The 16489-nt window shown below is 26.9% G+C and overlaps 2 protein-coding genes across 6 annotated transcripts; one reads left to right on the top strand and one right to left on the bottom strand.

Moving 5' to 3' along the window:
• Positions 1-183: 183 nt before the first annotated feature.
• On the top strand, positions 184-6284 carry LOC130672972 (tissue inhibitor of metalloproteinase-like). 3 transcript variants are annotated; one of them, XM_057477798.1, is made up of 6 exons: positions 184-330; positions 395-506; positions 575-660; positions 747-976; positions 4718-4803; positions 4890-6284. In XM_057477798.1, the coding sequence occupies exons 2-5, from the start codon at positions 395-397 to the stop codon at positions 4722-4724; spliced, it is 435 nt and encodes a 144-aa protein (XP_057333781.1). In that variant the 5' UTR covers positions 184-330; the 3' UTR covers positions 4725-4803; positions 4890-6284. The 3 variants fall into 3 exon arrangements, with proteins under 3 accessions (XP_057333781.1, XP_057333780.1, XP_057333779.1); XM_057477797.1 differs by lacking the exons at positions 4718-4803; positions 4890-6284 and adding an exon at positions 1312-3074; XM_057477796.1 differs by lacking the exons at positions 4718-4803; positions 4890-6284 and adding an exon at positions 1312-3008 and having other exon boundaries at positions 203-330; positions 380-506.
• A 161-nt stretch (positions 6285-6445) lies between these two features.
• Positions 6446-16168, bottom strand: LOC130672970 (clavesin-2). Of its 3 annotated transcripts, none has more exons than XM_057477792.1 (5): positions 16012-16168; positions 9953-10345; positions 7979-8289; positions 7320-7413; positions 6446-7236 (listed from the first exon to the last, which is right to left on the bottom strand). In XM_057477792.1, the coding sequence occupies exons 2-5, from the start codon at positions 10335-10337 to the stop codon at positions 7085-7087; spliced, it is 942 nt and encodes a 313-aa protein (XP_057333775.1). In that variant the 5' UTR covers positions 10338-10345; positions 16012-16168; the 3' UTR covers positions 6446-7084. The 3 variants fall into 3 exon arrangements, with proteins under 3 accessions (XP_057333775.1, XP_057333776.1, XP_057333777.1); XM_057477793.1 differs by lacking the exon at positions 16012-16168 and adding an exon at positions 14060-14229; XM_057477794.1 differs by lacking the exon at positions 16012-16168 and adding an exon at positions 12520-12668.
• Between the last annotated feature and the right edge of the window lie 321 nt (positions 16169-16489).

Genomic DNA, 16489 nt, shown 5'->3' with positions numbered 1-16489 from the left:
CTATGGTATTTCTGAATTGATTGTTTTAACGAAAACATACTTGGCAATAGATCAATTCTCATGATTTATTTTATAAAATACATATTCTGAAATTGCTAGCATATGTATATTTTAATCTATTCACCAACTTTGACCTGGTAATATTTTTACGCATTCCACGTTTATGCTTTATTTAATAAATATGAAATTATCTTTAATATAAAGAAACGGAATAAATATATAAAGAAAATGTTATTTCAAATAGTTATCATTCATCAAAGTTAATCTATACTGATTTAATAAAATCTTTATATAAGAAATTATTTGTTGAAGATTTTTATATCATCAAAAGTAAGAAAAGTAATAATATATCATAATATAAATCTCAAATTATATATAGTTTTATAATTTTTAGATGAAACGATTATTGATATTGTTTTTTTTTGGTTCATTAATAATTGAATATGCAAATGGATGCACTTGTCTCGATTTAACACTTCAACAAAAGTTCTGCAATTCTGACTTTGGTATTTATAAATAACATCTGTATATAAATATATTTAAACAATTTAAATAATAATAATTGTGTTTTTAGTTATTAAAATACATCTTAAGGACATTGCGAAAATGGAAGACTCAGGAATGTATATATATCATGTTGATATATTAGAAACTTATAGAGTAATTAAAAATTATATTATTATAGAATATACTTAATGGAGAAATGCTTATTTTTTAGAAGATATTTTATAATTAATTTATTCCAGGCTACAGATGAGGCCGAAAAAGCATTCAAATTTCAATTTTTGGTAACTACTCCATTCGAATCAATATGCGGTCTTGACCTTAAGAGTGATCACGTAGCTATTGTTGGAGGAGAAATAAGAGATGGAACGCCGGAAATTAGTATGTGTAGTTTTCATATAGAAAATTCTGAAGAAATGGAAGCTGAATATGTTAACCTTCGAGAAAACTTTCCTAAAAATTGCACAGCATCGTAAGCTAATTAAATTTTTTCTTTGTGAAAAAAGTAAATTATAAACTCCAAAATTTGGTAGAAATAAATTTGAATGCTGAATATTGTAATCAGGATATGGCTGGTAGTTATTAAATAAATTAACTTAACTTCCTTTGCCTGGGAAAAAATAATTCAGATTTATGTGAATCAACGTGGATGAAAAATTGGGAATAGATCTTACTAGATCATTAATGATTTCAGCAAATCGTTAATGATTTTAGATCTACGGTGATATTTAAAGATCTCTACTGATCTCACCAGGTCTTCTAAAATTACAATACATTATTAATGGAGATCTATTTCAAATTTTGCAGATCGACAAAATATTAAGATCAATTTTTCTACTTAGGACTACGGAGATCACCGAAGATCTCCGACGATTTCCATAAATTTCCACAAATCATCGATCTGCTCTTGAAAAAAAAAAGCTCCGGCAAGAATGAGATCTTTCTGATCTCCGTAGATATGCTAGAAGTAACGTAGATCTAAATTATTTATTCTTGGGTGAGCAAACAAAAACTTTTAACATCAAAAATCACTTATTGTAATTAAAAGTTCAACAAAATTTTTGTATACCATAGAAGATTGTCGCTAAAAGCTAATACCGAATATTTGTAAATTTCGCAGGGGAGGGTGGGGCAGAGCGGTCCCCCTGAAATTTTGATGAAAAAAAAATTTTTTTTTTTTTGACTAATTACTATAAATCCGATATGTTTGCGCATTTTTAATCGTACACATGACATCTGGGGCAAAATGGACAAGCCGAATATTTTGAAAAAGTGATTTTGTCATATACTTATCGTCAAATTAAAAAAAAAATATAATATTTTCACATATCTAGCCTTACACATAACACCTGGGGTGAAATGAACCAGCCAAAACTTCTGAAAAAATGATTTTTTCATATTTTTCAGATGTTTCTCTATGTCTGAGGCAAAGTTGGTCACGAAAAATATTCAAAAATAAAAATTTTTTTTTAGTTGATAAATTTTTGAAATAAAGTAAAACTATTTATAATCTAAAAAATTAAAAAACACGTTTTTGGGGTTCAGAATAATGACAAATAACAAATATAGAATTGTTTTTTTTTTTATTAAATAACAATTAAATAGTAATTAAGCTAATCGAGGGTGAACGATTTATTACGCACCTAAAAAATTTTTTTTTGAGTAATATAAAACCAAAAATAGCTGTCAAGAGAAAGAAATACATTCTTAACAATGAAAACAGTTTAAAAAAAAAAAAAAATTTTATCATTTTTTGGAGGGGGCATCTCTGCCCTACAAAAAAAAAAATTTTTTTTTCAGAATTTCGGCAAAATGTCCATAAATTTGTTCGAAATAGTACAAAAGTAAAGTGATCTGATGGTTGAAAGACACAAAAAGTAATAATTGGCTTAGGGGGGCCGCTCTGCTTCACTCTCCCCTATATATTGTAGTGATTGGTATCTTAAATTAATATCACTTATACACTACAATGATAACACACTTATATATTAGAAATAACAACACCACAATTAACAGCAGTAAAAGAAAGGCAATCAAAAATATCGTTTATTGATACAAGACGTATGCTGTTTAGTTGTCAATATAAGACTGACTGACTTTAGTCGCGCATCTATAAAACAAGAGAAGAAGGCATTTGTTTTCTAGCTATTCAAATATTTTAAAGATCAATTTCACATTCGTTACAATATTAAAGCAATATTTAATAAATTTCCTAAAAGTATCAGTTCAATGATATTTTAAATATGTATTCACATTATTAAAGGCAGATTTGTCATCAAATCTGTATTTTTCTTTATATTTATTATTTCATAATAATTATATAATAATTGCAATAGCAGTCACTTTTTTAGTCTGAAGTCTGAAGCACACCACAAAATATCCATTCAGCCAATATATAATTTGTATCCGTTATTACATTATTTGTATACATAATATGTTACTTAAGTTTTTATTACATGCGTATTACTTCTTTATTGATAAAGTTCTGATAACATATATTTTGGGTAATAAATCATTTTTCATTATTTCACAGTAATCATACATTATGTCACATTTATAAATTTGTATACAAGCGTATATATATATATATATATATATATATATATATATATATATATATATATATATATATATATATATATACTTATCTATTTAACATTGACCTCATGTCTTCACACATTTCACGATTGTAATTTATTATAAAAATAAAAAATATTTAAAAAAAAAATTAGAAATTATCATGAATATGAAGGAACGGAAACAAAGTATATTAAGTCGTCATTTCAAAGTGTGATCATTATTCGAAGTGAATCAAGTTTTTATAATTCGTTTATATAAGAAATTATCCGTTGAAGATTTTTAAATCATTGAAAGTAAGAAAAATAATGATATATATAAGATAGTTTGTAAATTATGTGTAATTCTATACTGTTTAGATGAAACGATTCGTGGTATTATTTATTTTGGGTTCATTGACAATTGATTACACAAATGGGTGCACTTGTTTTGTCGCTCCACTTCAAGATTCGTTTTGCAGTTCTGACTTTGGTATTTATAATGTAAATATATTTATTAGGCTGATTCAAAAAAAGCGACTGTTATTTTTTCAAAAATATTGTTCAAGATGACGGAAAAAAGTACAATTAAAGTTTAAGCTCTTTATATTAATATCAACAACCACCTCATTGCAATTTATGATTTCTTATTTAAATAACGTGGGAAGTTTTTTTTTTTTAAAGCTTGGAATTGTGTTTCGGAAAAATCTCTAACTACTTTTGTTGAAAATTGAAACCTCTGCAAAAAAGATCTCTTATTATTTTTCGATAAATTTGATTTTTCAAAAGTTATTCAAGGTCATAGTTGAATTCATGGTAAATTTTAGTATATTATTTGACTTCCGGCTAAATTATTAGACTTAACGTTAAATGCTATAGGACCTTTTGTGAAGATCATGTAATTTCTTACAACTTATTTTTTATAAAGTTTCAAAAATTCCTGAAAGCTTTTTAGTAGCTTGCATTTAAACGTCAAATTGTTTCAAGAAATCGTATTCTGGCAAATTTTTAATTAATTAATTGTAAATGCAAGCAAGTAAAGAACTTTAAAAAACTTCGGCAATTTTATGATAAATAGTTTGTATAGGAAGTAAAATGATCCACAACAAGGTCCTAGAACATTTTAAGATAAGTCTGATAGTTTCGCCGAAAAAGTCAAATAAGACTTAAAAATTTACTATGAATTACCCAGGTCAAAAAAAAAATTTGATTTAGACTTGGTCGTCTGAAATCGTCGTTAAATCGTTGTTACTATTACACAGTAAAAAATATTGTGTTAAATCAACACAGTTTGTGTGTTAAAAACGGTTGACACAAAATTTGTGTTGAAATTTCGACACAAACTTTGTGTAACCCCTTTTTAACACAAAGTTTATGTTAAAATATCGCCACAAGAGGGCGCAAAGAATTCCACAGTAACCCCCAAAATGTATTAATAAAGAGTGTATAACACATTTTTAATGTTACAAAATAAAGTGACCCAAACTTTGTGTTAGTTTAACACACTACAATTTTTAACACAAACCGTTTTCGACACAAATACACAATATTTTTTACTGTGTAATATTAAGAGCTCAAACTTTGAACAGTCTAATATATATACATATATATTTAAATAAAGATTCTTAATAAACTAAAAATTATAATTTTATTTTCAGTAATTAAAATTAAAGTTACGGGTACTGCAATAATGAAAGAGCCAATGAAAAAAGTTTACCACGTAGATATCCTAGAAACTTACAGAGTAATTAATAATTAAATTATATAGAAAATAATTAGCGTAAGAAAGCTTATTTTTAAGTAGATATTTTATAGTAAATATTTTTTTAGGCCAATGCTGAAGCAGAAAAAGCGCTCAAACTTAAATATTTAATCACTAATCCATACGAAGGATTGTGTGGTCTTGAACTTGAACGTGACCAAGTTGCTGTTGTTGGAGGACACATAATTGATGAAAAGCCAAAGATTGGTCTCTGTAATTTGCGTATAGAAAATCCTAAAAAAATTGAAGCTGAGTCTGTTAATCTTCGTAAAATTTTTCCTAAAAATTGTACTTCAGCGTAAGCTGGCTAAGACTTTATGACTTCCATTAATTGCTATTATCATTTTTCTAGTAAAGGGGGTCACGCCTGAGCAGTTGTCGCCCTATAACTTCATTATTTGATATTTTTTTCTAAGATTATGTTTCTAGAAACGGCATTTTGGCTCATTTTCGAGGTCTATAGCTCTCCGGCTAAGACTCGACGGCTTCCCTCTATAGATTTTATCATCTTTCTAGCGCAGAGGTTCGTATTTGACTCACCTGTGCAGTTGTCGCCCTATAACTTTATTTTTTGATATTTTTTTCCACAATTATGTGGCCGAAATCGGCATTATTGGCCACTTTTTCTTACGACTTAATCGCCGGAGTTAGTTGCCTACTTTGAAGTAAGATGATATATTGTTATAATGAATATCATGTGTTTTCGTAACTAATCGACTACTCAGTCGAGTCACAATTTTATTTGTAATCATTACTATTTCATTTGTTTCCGTAAGCTTATCATGTTGGTCATTATAACGAAATTGTTCCTTATTCCGTTTTTTGTTATGACGACGAAACTCTTTTTCTCCGTGTAGCCTCTGATCTTAGGAGCTACCCCCTGTCTGTGACAAGGCTCTTCCCCCTAGAGATGTGTCAAGAAGCACATTAAGACGGGTAGAAAGGCACTCCTCCGGATAAATTAACATATACTTATTGAGACGTCACCTCGAAAATAACTAACACAGCAGACGCTCGTTATAAGCAATCTTTTCTGCAGTCTTACTTGGGGGAAAAATTAAATTTACATGACAGTAAGTAGATCATCTAACGTTTCTTATAACGAGAATCTACTGAAATTTCTGAATTAAACTTTTTTTCAAAATTTGACCATTTAATTAATGACTGACGTTTCACAAATTTTAATTCGCACTCTGAGTTTTGCTAGTTAACGAATTAAAAAAAAAACCATGAAGACAAGGGAATAAAAAAAGATTTTGTTTTCTTTGTATTTAATTAAAACTTTTACAAAATTATTAAACATCACAAAAAAAAAACATAAACAATAACTTACATTATTAAAAGTTCATGCATTCTTAAAAATAAATTTTATTTAAATTACATACTATTTTTTTATGTTAAAAATCTTTTCGATTCCAACTGTAAGTTTTAAAGCCGAATTGTTGAGTTTATAATTTAAATTTAAAAACTGACGCAATAAATTTTTTTTACAAAAGATCAAAACATCTATGAATCTCAGAGAAGCTCATTAACATACAAGTCTTTTCATAAATTTATTTTCTTATATTCCCACATACTTTATTTTTTTTTTCTTTTATTTAAACTGTATATTAATTGCAATATATATTTTTAAAATAAAGAATTAAATTACAACACAATTATCAATCAAAAATATTTTTACTGCGATAGTCGATAAGAATTTATAAGAAAAAAAATAATAAATTGTATCATATAATTATTTATAATTATCACATTATTACAAAATATATATATGTAAATATATATGAAGATTATTTATTAAAAAAAAAAATAATAATAATAAAAAAATAACTTTCCTATTATTTAGAAAATTTGAAATTTTCTTGGCGGGAAAAAAAATATTTTAAATTTAAAAAATTAAAACTATTAAAAAATTATAAAATTACGTTGATTACATATTTAATTACATTATTTATTTAATAATTAAAAATAAAAAAATCATCATGATTTGATTTATTTATTATCGTCATTTTGGTAACTGACACCACCAACGCAACAGTTTGTAACTTTTGTTCAAAATGTTATTAATTATAAATTACAAATATATTTATATATATGATCATTACAAAATTAAAAGATTAAAAAATAATAATAATTAAAGAAGAAAACACAACAATCCTTTAATTAAAAAACTTATCAATGAACTTTATAACTTGTTCTATAAATGAATAGTAATAATAATAATAATAATAATTTTAATATATTAGTGAATTAATTAAATATTTTAATCAACTTCGAGTTTACGAAAAGAACCGGAAATACCACAGAGACCTTCCGAAGAAGAAGAACACGAGTCTTTTGGCGATATCTCAATATACATATCATCAAGGGCCTTCAGCTCGGTACGTTTTTTACGCAACTTATCCTTGAAAGCAGCTAAAAAAGTGGTCAGTCATATTCATATATTGACTAGATATTAAAAGTAAAAAAAATAAATTAATGATTTATTAAATAAATACCTATCATATCAGCAAGTGGTACAATACCACCGTATTCTTTAGGTAATATTTTAGGATTTACCGCTTCTTTTAAATCATCTAGACTCTTGTGAACCTGAAAAATTATAAAAATAATAATATTATATTGTTGAGGGGCAAAATGGAAACACTACACGTAAAAAAAAGATTTTTTTTTAATTTTTAAAAATGTTTTTGACAAAATATTGTTGTAACTTTCTAATAAATTTAATTTTTAATAAAATTCGAGAGTAAACAAGACCGGGGTATGATGGACTCTCAAAAAAATTTATTTTTTCCAGTCTGAATTTAAGAGTTAAATATAATTTCCAAATTTTCTCTTCAATAAAAAAATTTTTTGTTCATCTTTGGGATGGGGAGGGGAGGGGGGGGGGGGGGTCGCCGCGCCCGGTCTCACTCTTAGTAAAAAAACTAAACATTAAAAAAAAAGAAAATTTCTAATTTAAATTTTATGAAAATTTTCATCTATTTAGAAAAATAATGTTTGTTTTTTTTAACGATTTTAGTGCATGTTAAATATATTGCTTCCGTTGTTACTATTTAAAATAATCATAACAATTTCAACATTACGCAGAACAGACATAAATTCAAATCTCCTAAAAATGTTAAATAAATAAATAAAAACAAAAATAAATTTTTACCATAATTCTCGCTCTCAACTTATCACTCAAGAGTGACAGAGCGAATTCCAGAACTTTGGTTGCACAATTAGGTATATTTATAAAATGCGTTTCCTTATGTCGCATCGGTGTGCTGTTTTGTATGCATCTGAGCATGTTTCGTATGTCCGTTAATGACCAGGCGCTCACGTGGCCCATGGTCAGCCCAGACTCATCATTCACATGAGTGTAACCACGTACTTGATTCTCCTCATCATCTAGTAGAGACTCAACAACTAGACTATGGGCTCGGGCCATTTGTGCAGACGTATATTTATATGGATCGAAACGACCTGTTAATTTTAATTAATTAATTTATTACCATAATATACGGTAATTATTACCATAAGATTTAAGAATTTTTACCATAGCTATGGTACGTTTTTCCAGAAATTATCGGCTCATACCCCATAACTCCAAGTAATTATTACCATAACTTTATGGGTTGTTATTTAATTAACATACTGGGAATAGTTACCATGATATTATGGGAATATTTCACATATATCATGGAAACAGTTACCATGATGTCTATACATCCTATGGTTTATTCTCATACGCGCCTAGGAACTGTTTCAATGTGGGTATAGTTTATTGCTATTTAACTGTGCACGGAAAGAAAATTATGGGAAGTATTGCTATGCATTATGGGAATGGTTCCCATAATGGTATAGGAATAGTACCTATACTACTATAGGGATGGTTCCCATATATTATGGGAACCATCCCCATAATAGTATGGGAATGATTCCCATACCATTATGGGAATGGTTCCCATACCATTATTGGAATGGTTCCCATAATATTATGGGAACCATTCCCATATCATTATGGGAACCATTCCTATAATGGTATGGAAATCATTCCCATACTATTATGGGAATGGTTCCCATATTGGTATAGGAACTATTCCTATAATATTATGGGAACTATTCTCATAATGTTATGGGAACCATCCCTATAATATCACTAAATTTTTTTTTTTGCACAATAGTGTAGAAATTTCCCAAAATTTGAATTTTCTTGAATGTTTTGTGCTGACAAAAAATTCTTGTTAAAAATTTTAATGTTTTTTTGCCAAATACGATTTTTCTTTTCAATGTTTGAATTTTTGTTTTTATGCTTAATAATATTTCTGTGTATTGTAAAAGTGATTACCACACTTCTTTAAATTAATTTTTTCATGATAATATGGGAACCATTCCCATAATATTATAGGAATGGTTCCTATAATAGTATGGGAACTATTTCCATAATATTATGGGAATGATTCCCATAATGGTATAGGAACCATTCCAATTGCATTATGGGAATCATTCCCATAATATTATGGGAATAGTTCCCATACTATTATAGGAACCATTCCCATAATATTATGGGAATGGTTCCTATAATATTATAGAAAGTATTCCTATAAATTATAGGAACCATTCCTATAATTATAGGAACTATTCCTATAGTGTTATGGGTATCATTCCCATAATTATAGGAACTATTCCTATAATTATGGGAAACATTCCTATAATTATAGGAACCGCTCCCATAATTTATGGTCGTAATTCCTATTATGGTATAGGAAAAAATTTCACAAAATTATGGGATCCGCTGCCATAATTTTCTTTCCGTGTGGGAACTATTCCCATAAGTACGGTAATTATTACCATGAAATTTAAGAACTTTACTATAATAATAGGAATTTTTTCCCATACATGAAGAGAAATGTCAAGTAAATATTACTATGCTGCATTTGAATTTTTACTTGACATTTTTCTCGCGGAGTTATAGACTTTTACCAGAAATTATGGGCGCATATCCCATAAGTCCAAGTAATTATTACCATAATGTTATAGGATATTTAATAAGCGTACTAGGAACAGTCACCATAATTTTATCTCCGTATAACTTAAAATTTAATTATTTTCTATCGATAAATTTATCAACGAAAATAAAACTCACCGGCACAAGACAAAATAACTTGTCTTCCATGCTCATCTTTTTCTAACAATGGAACAAGATATCCGCTGTCAATAATAGCTTCGATATCAGGATCATTTATATCCAAATTTTGAAACCAGTCGGGATACAATTGTCTGATAGTTAAGTAACGTTCCAACATTTCTTGTGCCATGGGAACACTAAACTTTTTAGTTCTCAAAAAACGTAACAAAAATACAGGGTCAGTGCGGCAACGTTTTATTGTAGGATGTTTCAATATCCAAGCTTTTAATTGTTCCAATGCTTGTTCTCTAATGTTCTCATTTTCACGTAGTTCTTCAAATGCGACTGTCTGCACATCCTCACTAAGACCACATTTATAATCAGACTCGCTTCCCATACCCATTTTTAATTCTGTAAAACAAATAAATATCAAATAATTAGTCAGTGTACTTTTAGATGCACATAAAAATTGTCGTAATTTTATGACTTGGAAATAATTGGCAACGATAATTAGCCTTTAAAAAAAAATTGTTGAAAAAGAGTTTAATATTCTAATAAACTTTTGAAAATTCAAAGGAAAAATCAATGATTGATTTAAGGCTATAAAAGTACGCTCAGAAACAAAAATTAAGAAATAGTTCAAAACCAGCTTTTTCTGACCTACACTGAGAAAAAAAAATACTTTTATCAAGAACATTTACTTGATACAAGAACATATATTCTTGATAATTTTCAAGAATGTATAATTTTGTCTCAAGAATTCGTAGAATTGAAGGGAATAATTTTTATTTAATTCAAGTAAAGCTATTCTTTTGTTTACTCATAATATAATATCAAATTCATATAATAACAAAAATAAATTTGATGCTCTTTTCTCAAGAAATTGATAATTAATAATAATAAAATAAATATTTTGAACGGATTTCTTGAACGAAGAAATTCATGTTTGGAAAATAGTATTTTTTTTTCTCAGTGTATTTTGCACTGAATAAAAAATGATGAAATTTATCACTTTTAATAGAGAGTGATAAAAAGTTTACAAAAGAGTGTGAAAACATTCATTAATAGAATTGTCAACTATTTTTTTCTTTTCATGATACCAGCATCGAAACTCTAAGTTTCAGTGTCTCTACAGGCCGTCGAAACAAGCTAATTTCAATTCGTAATTAAAAAATACCTTCATACAGCGGGCAGAAACATGCGTGTTTCTTCCCAAGGGAAGAAACACAATTGTTTCTGCCCGGTGTCAGTTGTATTTAATGTTCATTTGCAGCATTATTACTCTCATTTGTTCACTTGTCACTTCAGTCTACTTATTTCATTTTTTAAGTGACAGTTTTAATTAACCAAATAAAATTAATAAAAAATGAGTGAAAATAATATTTTTGTCTTATTTACTATTTAATAAGTGACTGTAAATCACATATTTCTCATTCTCTAACAGTTCTCCGCATCATCGGCTTAAAATTAACTTTTTTCTCACTTGCTGCTGACACTTAATCTTGAAGTTCCGATGTAGGTAATCATGAAAAATATAGTGTCTGACTCAGGATAAAACACGATTTCAGACTGCAGGTGATATCAGTCAACCTCACACTAGTTTGAAATCGTCTTGTTTCATTCCTTGTCACACAATATACTATTGTATTCCAAGTAGCACACTTGCCTTTGAGACCTATAAGATATCAGTTTTTACTTTTTCACCAAAAGAATATCTACTTAAAAGACGACACAGGTGACGACAAAAAGTAAACTACAAATAGCGATAAAATAAGTCATCTAAATGACTTCTTAATTGACACAAGACTATGAGAGAAAAAAAAATTTGTCTTATCCTTTTAAAAGACATCTTAAAGTTGACTCTGTGCTACTTGGGTATTTTCAGAAATTTCAAAATCGTTTGAAAAAAGTTCGTCATTGTGTCACGTTTTCAAATTTAGAATCATCAACGCTTTTTCAACTATTGTTTTTCACACGGAAATTATACTTAATCAGTAAGAAAATAAATAAAAAAAAAATTTTTTCTATTTACGAAAAGTCAAATTTGTTCCCCCGACCTGATATATTCTACCTGTTCATTTAAAATTATCGTCGTACTAAAATTTTTTTTACATTTTATATATTCACGCCAGTCGGGGATTTTACAAAAATTTTTTTCCACTTCGTCATTTTATTTCCTACTTTGTTATCAACATATCACAGCAATTAACGCTGCTTCAAAGACAAATAACGTCAGATAAAAAAAATAACACGTGTTATCTAAATACCGCGAAAATGAAAAAAAAAAAAATTATTATTTACTTTAAAAATAAGAAGGTGATAAATAATAAACAAACAAAAAATATATTCTCTCCTTAGCGCCTCGAATTTCCAAGTTAAATGTAAATATATTTAGTAATTTTCGCAATTAGAGTAATTGTAATTTATTTAGATTTATTTTTCAATGTCAAGTTAAACAATAAAACATTTAAACAACCGCGTGTTCATAAATAATGGTAATAGACAGTTGTTACGAAATAAACAGAAATAATTTTCACGGATCAAAAGAATAAATATGAGTATAAATATAAAAGATAATTCATTACATTGTCCTGTATGTATATGAAGTTACAGTCGCTTGTAATGTAAAGCACGATGGATTTGTTACACAAATATGTGGATAGAATATTAAATATAAGTATTCTTTATACACAGGCTGAGGCCCAACAATTCTGTCCAAGAGCGTAATTATTTATATAGACGTGTACTGGGTCGCTTCTAACTTACAACTGAAGAAAAAATTATGTAACTCACGATTGGATAAGATGTAGAGAAAGTATTTTATGTCATGAAATGGAAAGTTATCGAATATTTTAGTTTAATATCCAAAGATTACCTCAAATTATTCATTTTTTTTTTTATTTTTATTATCGCTTATTAAAATAATTAGCTTTTGCGTAACAGAAATAGAATTATAGAATTAAATATATTTTTTAATCCCCGAATGGAGAACTTGTTTACTGAAGGTTGTGAGAGATTATTATTTATTTCAAAATAATTTGGCAATGGCCCCAAGTAAAAATGAAAGTTTGTTTAGCGAACGGTTAATTAGTGATATATTCATTAAAACTTTGACTTTGACTTTCTACTTTACTTTCTTAGTCTTCATATTTGTAATTTTACTTTACTTTTTGTCAATGCTCTGATTCAGTAAAAATTTTTTGTTGCTTGTAATTTAAAAATTTAAAGTTGATATTTTTAGAAAAATAAAAATTAGTTAGAGAATTTAAATTAGAGATAAATGAGACATTAAAATATTAAAAAGTTCAAGCCAAATAATTTGAATTTTTGAAAAATTTATCAACACTTTTTATGAACGAAAGTTAATAAAAATTTGTAGTTAATGTTCTGTTTGTTTATGTTTTATTTTTAATTATTAAATATAATTTTTAACTTTAATTTGAATTCCCCAAAATTTTTAAATATCAGAAGACTTGTAATTCTATACAAAAATATATATACCCTAAAAAAAGAGACCTTATATATTTTTTAGGGAATGTTTAGAAATAATTTGAATTTAAAATAAAAATTTTGTCAAAAAAAGAATAATAATTAAAAATTTTTGTTTTACTAAAGTTACTAGTCATAAATATTTCCAAAAAATTATTAAATATAATCATCAGATATATTAAAAATATTTAAATTCACAATCACTACACTATAAAAAATTTGCGGAGTAAATATGGAGCCGACTTTTTATTTATTTAATCCCTTTGAAGTGAAATTGACTCCAAAGGGGAGCTAATTTTAATATGAAAACTCCAAATCGAAGTGAATGCGGATTTAAATAAAATTCAAATCACTCCGAAATTACCGCCGAAAAAATAAACTCTTTATTAACTTCATATGCGGATTTTTTTTACTCCGGAACTCCGAGTGAATTCGAATTTAAACAAAATCCGTAATCACTCCGCTGAAAAAATAAACTCTCTATTTACTTTGTAAGCGTAAAGATTTTTTTTTACCCTGGAACCTCGAGTGAGAGTGAATTCGGAATTAAATAAAATTTGTAATTTTCAAATTCACTCCCGATTTTTGAATGAATAATTTATAAAAAAAAATGTAATCACATTTAGTAATACACACCGTATAAAATAACCACGCAATGTTAATTGCACGATTTTGCAAGAAACTAAAATGTAGTATATAAAATTGCTTAGATAGTTGATCGGTACAAGCAGTCTCAACGATCACTTGCCTACTAAATAATAACTTTTTATTACAAGACAGCTTTTACTCGACTGAGTTCGTCCCTGAATCTACCGCTGACCAATATCTTCATTACCCCACTTTTTAAATTCATTTTACCTGTTTACGTTTCTTATAAAAGAATAAAACACTTCCTTTATGTTTAAGATAATTTTGATAAATTACTTTATCGATAACAACTTTTACTTTTTAATATCAAGTCAAAACATATCCGCACACGAATAAAGATCAAATTAAAATCCACTGTTAATTAAAACAATTAGTGTTATAATTTCTCAAAATTAACTCTCGGCGTTACTTTATATCAGATCGCAATTAATAATAAAAGTACTTTGATTTTGCTTTCTCTCTTTTGATGCTTCGATGAATAGGCAACTGTTCGATACATCGAGAGAAATTTTTTTTAATGCCATTGTAATTATTTTTTCTGTTTGATATAAATTTAGTGTTTTATTTTTTTTACTTATCTTATATTTTTAGATTTTAAAATAAATATTTTACTTTCATACAAACAAAATTACACAGATAAAAAAATTGTAAACATTTATTTAAACTTCCGCATTTTTTAAATTAAACAATTTGTACAATTGCAGTTAAACAAAATATATGATAATTTTTTGACGACAATTTAAAATGACAGATGAAAATTCGGAATTTTGAATAAAAAAAAAAGAAAATTAAGAGATGAGTTAATGATAAGTATGATATATATTTAAATAAAATAATTATAATTTTTAATTGAGTTAAATTATATTTAAAGTGTGCAGATTTACGAAATCTATTATCACGGAAATACAAATGTGTTTCTGGACTGGTTCCAGGATGTTACGAGTTCAACTAAAGCCGGTTAGCGTATAACGGGACTTGCCTCACTTCTTGTATCTCTGTATTTTAAAATACTTATTTTTTACAATTATTCAACACACGAATTACTCATAGATGATTACAACTTGCAATTAATTTACATTTATATTAATAAATAAATATAAATATTTTTATACTAACTGTCAAATATTAATTTATATATTTATTTATTTAAAAATAATACATTTGTAAATTTTTATTATTTCATTATTTTTAAATTAATTATCATTTTTTTTTCATTTATTGATTATTTGAATATTTAAAAATAAAAATTTATTTTTAAATATTCAAAATTACATTTAATTTGCAAAATCTCAATAAATATATATATATATTTTTTTATTATAATTATAAGTAATATTTTAATCATAACAAAATTAATTATTCAACATAAGTATGAAACTGAATGACAATTAATTATTTATTTTAATTTTAAAGTTTAAAAAATTGAATTTTTATCAAAAAATTTATTTAAAATTTTTTAAAATAAATTTTGTGTCAAATCATTAAAATAAAAATTTTTAAATATTCAAATAAATAATTATTGTCATTATTAATAATCTGCTAGATCTATATACATATATATTTATTTTTGTTACATTTATACAGAAAGTTGCTTTCATTTTTACGATAGAACGAACAATTAGAAAAAAAAACTGATTTCACGAGTACACTTTCGCTTTTGAGAATTAAAATCCACAATAATTTTTTACACATAAAAATATTAATAAACACAAACGAAAAATAAATCATACGTTCATTGGGTAATAGCACGTGAAAAAAAAAAAAAAAAATTAGATAGTGTCGTTAATTGAAGGTAAAAAGTATAAAATTAAGTTAGACGTGTCCTACTTTCATTGCTAATGACAGGTACAGCAAAAATAAACCAACTATCTATTAAAATTTTTCAGTAAATAAATACTTATTAAGTAACATATGTATTTGAAATAATAAAAAGTACTTACATTGATGTTTATTGTAATCAAATTTATAAATAAAATAAACGCGCGCAGGACTTTTCCCCTAGTAACCCTGCGCGCGACTGAAAAGACCGCCAAGTTGAAACTCTTACCGATCCTCAGTATATTCTTCTTCTATATATGTGATGTATACAACTACTGTACCGCTAAAGTGTGCAATGTGTGTGAAGAGTCGGTACAATTGTATATTGTTGATACTTTTATTGACGCGTGCGCACTGAGAGTCAGATCACATTCTCTGTTTCTTGTATTACTTCCATGTGCGGTAGATCTGCGTAGATTCTCTGCTCCATTTCCATCTTCATTTTCATCTTTATCACTTTTATTAAATTCATACCTAATTGTTATGATAAATAATTTTATTTCCCTCCCTGCATAATTTTCAGTTTTCAGTTCAAACTCTATAAAAAAAAATCCATATGGGAATCCAGATTCCTATGTTGTTTTTGGATGAGTTCCCATA

The sequence above is a fragment of the Microplitis mediator genome, chromosome 8 (assembly GCF_029852145.1).
Source record: "Microplitis mediator isolate UGA2020A chromosome 8, iyMicMedi2.1, whole genome shotgun sequence".
NCBI classification, from domain to species: domain Eukaryota; kingdom Metazoa; phylum Arthropoda; class Insecta; order Hymenoptera; family Braconidae; genus Microplitis; species Microplitis mediator.
The sequence above is the reverse complement of the archived record's forward strand: the minus strand, read 5'-3'. Positions and strand labels throughout refer to the sequence as shown.